At 38.1% G+C, this 6423-nt stretch overlaps 1 protein-coding gene across 4 annotated transcripts in view; it reads left to right on the forward strand.

The window, feature by feature from the left end:
• The window catches only part of ZNF501 (zinc finger protein 501), a 21076-nt gene extending 15502 nt beyond the window's left edge, over positions 1-5574 (forward strand). For all 4 annotated transcript variants that reach the window (XM_045530994.1, XM_045530993.1, XM_045530992.1 and 1 more), the window contains exons 3-4: positions 1341-1425; positions 4096-5574. In XM_045530994.1, the coding sequence (XP_045386950.1) occupies positions 4365-5174 (810 nt within the window). In that variant the 5' untranslated portion in view covers positions 1341-1425; positions 4096-4364 and the 3' untranslated portion in view covers positions 5175-5574. The remainder of the gene's footprint in view (positions 1-1340; positions 1426-4095) is intronic.
• Positions 5575-6423: the final 849 nt, after the last annotated feature.

Below are 6423 nucleotides of genomic sequence, written 5' to 3' on the forward strand. Positions count from 1 at the left end.
CTGTTTACTGAATGCTTACTAGCTGGCACTCTTCTAAATACGTCCCATATATTAACTCATTTACTCATCACCACAACCCTGTGGAGTAGTTATTGTTATTATCATTTCCATTTAACAGTTGAAAAAGCTGGAACACTGAAACTCACCGATCACTTAGCTAATAAATGGTGGTACAGGTATTCAAACCCAGAAAATCATAGCCCCGGAGCCCATGCCGTACTGGTCTTCAAGGTTAGTGGAGGAAGACAGTGTAATCAGAGTAGAAAGTGCTATAGTAGAAGCATATGTGAAATTCTTTAAGAATGTAGAAGAGAAAATGCCTTGGAAAAGTCAAGAAAATTTTTCCACAAGTGATTCACATTTGAACTGAATATTAAAGTTTGACCAGAAGTTCAAAAATGATTAAATAATTTGTTCAGTGTTAGGTAAGAGGTGCTAGTGGATTAAAATGAATTAGACTGGAAACCAGGCCTCTGCCTTTTAATAAAGTGTTCTTTCTATTAGGAGGGGTTCTTAAAACCCTTCCCTTAGGAGGAGTCCATAACATCTTACCTGTCTTTGGAGATTCTGCGTCACACAGAGGCAATCATTATTTTCCAGAAATGCCTCCATTTCTGATTGTGAGAGGACAACTGACAGGAAGTTTCCCTGATGTTGACTCAGCCTGTTATTAACAAGAGCTTCTCCTCTCACTGCTTGCTCAGTTACTAAAATGAATAAGCAGCCCCAATCAAAGATGGACTGGAAGGGCTTAACATGAGGTTTTTGCTCTTTTCCCATCTGTTTTTGGAATCAGAGAATCACTGAATGTTGGTACTAGAAGGTTTAGATACGATCTAGCTTCTCACTTTGATTTCACAGACAAAAAAATAAATCATGGATGAGATTGTATGATTTTCTTCAAGTCACTGAATAAGTTTATTAATGTTTATTAATTGGCAGAGCCAACACTAGAATCCAGACCTCTTAACACAGTCTGTTCCTTGTCTTCATGCCCTCTACTTTAGCCCCACTGTCTTTGATTTTCGAAGGCAATGGCTTTTCCATTAGGCTTGGGGGCCTTTGGGCTCCAACCTTATCTCCTATAGAGGAATTTCTGTGCCTCAATGCTTAGTTCTTAGGAGCACCTGCCCTTGTTCTTTGAGCTTCACCGTGTCTCTCTAAAGTCTACTCACTTACTTTTGTCATAGGTGATACTCTTCTAGGATAATGATGATACTGTTTCATTTAGACTTAAAATAGCTATTTGGTTAGGGATGGCTTGTTCCTGAGTTCCCTTGAATCTGGAGTATGAAGGAAGTAGGCTGACAATTTATAGATGGCTCTTTTTCCTCCCTCAGTGCCTCAGATTCTTGCATTTCCTCAAGAACAGAGTCCCTAGGAGACAAACCAATATCGCTTGTGTTCCTAACAGCTTGTCTCTAGGTAAGTGAAATCTAACTAGAGAACCCAGGATTGGTTATTATGGGGGCACTCATTCAGAAGTGGTGACAGACCTGTAGTGGGACCTACCAGTGACCACTATACCTGGATCCAGCAGACTGGAAACACAGAGCCACTCAGAAATGGGTACAATTTTACTCAAGTCAGGGAGAGTGGCCCATTGTGAAAGACAACTGTGGAATAATTGGTTATAGGACAGATGAGAGAGTGCACCAATTTCTTATCAAATGTACCTGAACTATAGCAAGACTAGTTATCCCTTCGGCAGTCATCTGGTGGCACATCTTGAAACCACTTGTTGAACTACTAAATATGATATCTTAATAGTATAATGATCAGATCTAGGAAAACTGATAGTAAATTATTGGAAGACTCATTGGAAAGGTGATTGTTTCCTCAGAGAATATAGAATGGGCCTCTAGCCCTGTTCAAGAGCTTAGGTAATTGCAACTGCCATTGTTACTGGCTGTCAGAAGGCAACATGGAGCCAGCCTGTCTGTCAAACCCAGTAAAAAGAATACTGGGTGAACTGCATATTCTTAGGTTATGGGAACTGTGTGAATAGATCATGACTATTTATGTTCTGAAGAATTTGGTCTAGTCTAATATGTGTGTGTAATATATGTACACTTATGTGTCTATATATGTTTATATGTGTGTATGCATTGACAGATACCTATAAGAAAGTTCATCAAAATACCAACAGTATTTTCTGTGGGTGAAAGGATGTCAGGTGATTTCTGTTTTGTACTAACTGAGCGTTTTATAGAATGAGCATGTATTCTTTGTATGATAAAACCTTTTTATTTAGGGAGAATAAGAGTAAAGGAAATAAAAATGTGGTTAGTGCTTTAGTTTTGCGTTTAGCTGCTTAAACCACTTGGAGTTTATTTTTGTATATAGTATATCTATACTGGAAGTTAGTGCAGCAAATAAAAATAGATAGGTACAAGAAAGATAGTAATATATTTAACAACCAGTGTGGTACAGGCATTGTCCAATCATATCAACCTCCGGCCATAAACAATTTGTGCAGGTATACAAGTGTGTACCAGCTGACTCTCAACCCCATTAGATCCATATATACCAACATGAAATGATCTCTAAGATACATTCTTTAGTGAAAATAAAAAGCAAACTTCAGAGCAGAACCTATAGAAGAATTGTATTTATATAAATAGAATCAAATGCTATATGTGTGTAGAAAATTATGTAGAAAAAAGGACTGAAAAATTATACTCCAAACTTGATAATCTCTGAGGAAGGGAATGGGTTTGTTTGAGTAGGGTGAAGTAATGATGGCTATAACAATGACTATTTTATCCTATATACATCTATATTATCTAAATATTTTAAAGTGAGGATATATTCATGAGTAACTTGTATGATAAGAAAAGTAAAATAAAAAGGGGTTTCAGAGACTAAAAATGTCTCTGATTCTTTATACCCTTATTCAGGGCATCAGGGCTTCAAAGTTTGATGCCATTATTATCACCATATTCCTCTCTTTCTCCAATTCTTTGCTTCCCAAGGAGTGTCCTGATGACAATGATTTGGTTTCCATACAGTTTTTCTGTATGAAGAGAATGTGTTAATCAGCTGGACATTGAGCACAAAAATTTTTCATTGTAAATTAGCAAAATGACTTTGTTTTTTACATCATTCCCCTTGTAAATTTTATTAACATACTTCAGATTCCAAAGCATTTCTTTGGCCACAAAGGTAGGGCCAGATCCTGGACTATGATGCTAGAGTCAAGTTACTGTCCAATGAACACTTCTTCCCTAACGACCACCTCTAACTTATTTTTCTGAAACCAAATAGTGATATCTTGTTATCTTTCAGTAAGCAGAACTGCAGTTTTCAAACCTATAGATTTTCCAGTTGGACCTAGGGGGAGAGCTATTAATGCTAAATATTTTGGAGAAAAAGAGAGGTTGAAAGAGACACTCATAAAGATGACTGAATAAGGAAGGATTGGTGAGATGGGCCTAGTGAAAGTTACAGCCTGGATCACCTTTGAAATGTTGGAAGGGACACTCTTGAATTATCACTAGTCTGCCAAGATATTGCTTACAGGCAACTTAAGGAAATATAATTACTATGCACCTATTTTTTGAGGAGTAGAGACTATAGGTGAACAGTAAATTTCCCTAATACTTAATTTACTCAAGTCTAGGATACTTAATTCTTTCACTTTTTCCTGTTTTTTTTTTTTTTTGAGACAGAGTCTCGCTCTGTCACCCCAGGGAAGAGCGCAGTGGCATCCTCATAGCTCACTGCAACCTCAAACTCCTGGGATCAAGCAATCCTCCTGCCTCAGCCTCCTGAGTAGCTGGGACTACAGGCATGTGCCACCACACCCAGCTAATTTTTCTATTTTTAGTAGGGACAGGGTCTTGCTCTTGCTCAGGCTGGTCTCAAACTCTTGAGCTCAAGTGATCTTCCTGCCTCGGCCTCCCAGAGTACTAGGATTATAGTACTAGTGAGCCAACACACCCGGCCTCACATTTTCCTGTTATTTATGGATCATCTATGGATGAGCCCAAATTCCCTGGATTAGGTTTTAGTATTTGTTTATTTCAGAATCAGTCATGATAAGGAATTTTATAGAATTCCTAAGACCTGTCACTATTTAATCTCATTCTTCAGAGAGCCTGGTCATTGGGGGTTTCCTTTTGGAGAAGATGAAAATGCAAGCTGCGCAAGGAAAAGGAGTAGAAATCCTGCAGAATGATTGAGAGGATGGCACATACACACACATGTGCAGTCACACACACACACAAACCTTCCCAGGAGAACACTGTTACTTTAATGATAATCATCTTTGAGAAAATACCTCATAAGTATGAATTTGAGAAAAGGTTTCATCTCAACTTGAACCTATTGGACAGAAGCCACTTCAGTGTGTTACAAGCAGCATGAGCCAGATTTCACTCCAAATGAAACTTCGGAGAGTTTACATACAGAAGAAACCTTCAAAGTGTAGTGAATGTGGAAAATTCTTCACTCAGAGATCATCTCTTACCCAGCATCAGAGGATTCACAGAGGAGAGAAGCCCTATGTGTGCAGTGAATGTGGAAGTTGTTTCCGTAAACAGTCAAATCTTACTCAACATCTGAGAATTCATACAGGGGAGAAACCTTTTAAATGTCATGAATGTGAGAAAGCCTTTCAAACAAAAGCAGTCCTTGTCCAGCATCTGAGAATTCATACGGGAGAGAAACCCTATAAATGCAATGAATGTGGAAAAGCCTTTTGTCAGAACCCATCCCTCATTAAACACCAGCGAATTCATACTGGAGAGAAACCTTATAAATGTGCGGAATGTGGCAAAGCCTTCAGTCAGAGTATATGCCTCACTCGTCATCAGAGAAGTCATTCTGGAGATAAACCTTATAAGTGTAATGAATGTGGGAAAGCCTTTAATCAGAGTGCTTGCCTCATGCAGCATCGGAGAATTCATTCAGGAGAGAAGCCCTACACATGTGCGGAATGTGGTAAAGCCTTCACTCAGAACTCTTGCCGTGTTGAACATGAAAGAACTCACACTGGAGAGAAATGTTATAAGTGTAGTGAGTGTGAAAAAACTTTCCGTAAGCAAGCACACCTTAGTGAGCATTACAGAATTCATACTGGAGAAAAACCTTATGAATGTGTTGAATGTGGGAAATCCTTTAGGCACAGTTCAGCACTTGTTAGACATCAGAAACTTCATGCTGGAAAGTAAAATTTGGAATATAACAAGTATGGAAAGGTTTTTATGAAAATACCCTTTTCCCGCCCTAAATTCTTGGGAGTTTAAGACTCAATCTGCAGCTGGGATGAACATTTTGTATTTTGAACAGGCATTGTGTTCTAAAAGTAAATAGACCTCAAAACTAGTTAGTCTTAAGTTTAATGCCTTCTCTGACACTTAATAGGTGTGACCTTATTATTTCCGAGCCTCAGTTTCCCCATCCTCCCCCAAAAGAATAATAGGGATATTTCTTAGATTTGTCTTGAGAATAAAATGAATTGTATATGACAGTTAACTTCCACTAGTCAGCTGTTTTAAACGTTTATAAAAATATCTAAATCTGGCATTAAAAACAAGCAAACAAGCATTTGGTTTTTTTGGTTTTCATAGTGCATTTTTTTCTTAAAAACATTCTTGTAATCAGGTTATGATTTTTTGCTTAATTTACAGAAGCCTATTTAAACTATAATGTCTAGGTTTAAGAGGAGAATACAATTGAAGACTGATTTATCCTTCAGAAACTTCAGATTTAATCAGAGAAAAAACAAATGATTGGGATATTAGTGGACATTGTGAAGTGTACTTCTGGATACCCCCAAAATCTTTATTTAGATTTTGATACTTCCCATTATTGGCTCTAATTTGACTTTAAACTCTAGGTTTTGTTTTTCCATGCAAAAGGAAGCCTCACTGACAGTGGATAAAACCTCGTATTGTGATACTTTTGTGTGTTTTGGGGGAAGCAGTGGGGAGGTGGCAGTTAGGTAGCACATGATGGTAGAGGGCGTGGAATATAGAGAATATAGCATGTTGGTGAGGATGTGACTATACTAGTTTTGAATTCCAGAAGCACAGCACTAAAGATGGTCTCCGGGAAGAGGAGAGTAGGAGATCTTGAGTCTTCAAGTGCCAGCATGTGATGCCACTGACCAACAGCAAAGGAAGGTGAGAACAGCATCCTGGGGATGTGTATGGGTCAGGGGTGCCTCACCTGCTACAAAGAATGACTTGTTAACGCTATAAAGAAGCAAAGAAATCAAAGGATACTTTTGATGGTGCTTTATGCAATGCCAAGCCCTTTAATGTAAAGCACATCTAATGCTAAAAGTACCATTGCAAGAAAGGTAGGAGTTATTCACATTTCAGAGTCAAATAAAAGGAGAACATATTTGACTTGCTCAAAGTCAAACAGGTAATGTCAGAGTTGAACTTCAAATGTAGATATTTTTACTCCAAGTGT

The sequence above is a fragment of the Lemur catta genome, chromosome 18 (assembly GCF_020740605.2).
Source record: "Lemur catta isolate mLemCat1 chromosome 18, mLemCat1.pri, whole genome shotgun sequence".
In the NCBI taxonomy this organism is placed as follows: domain Eukaryota; kingdom Metazoa; phylum Chordata; class Mammalia; order Primates; family Lemuridae; genus Lemur; species Lemur catta.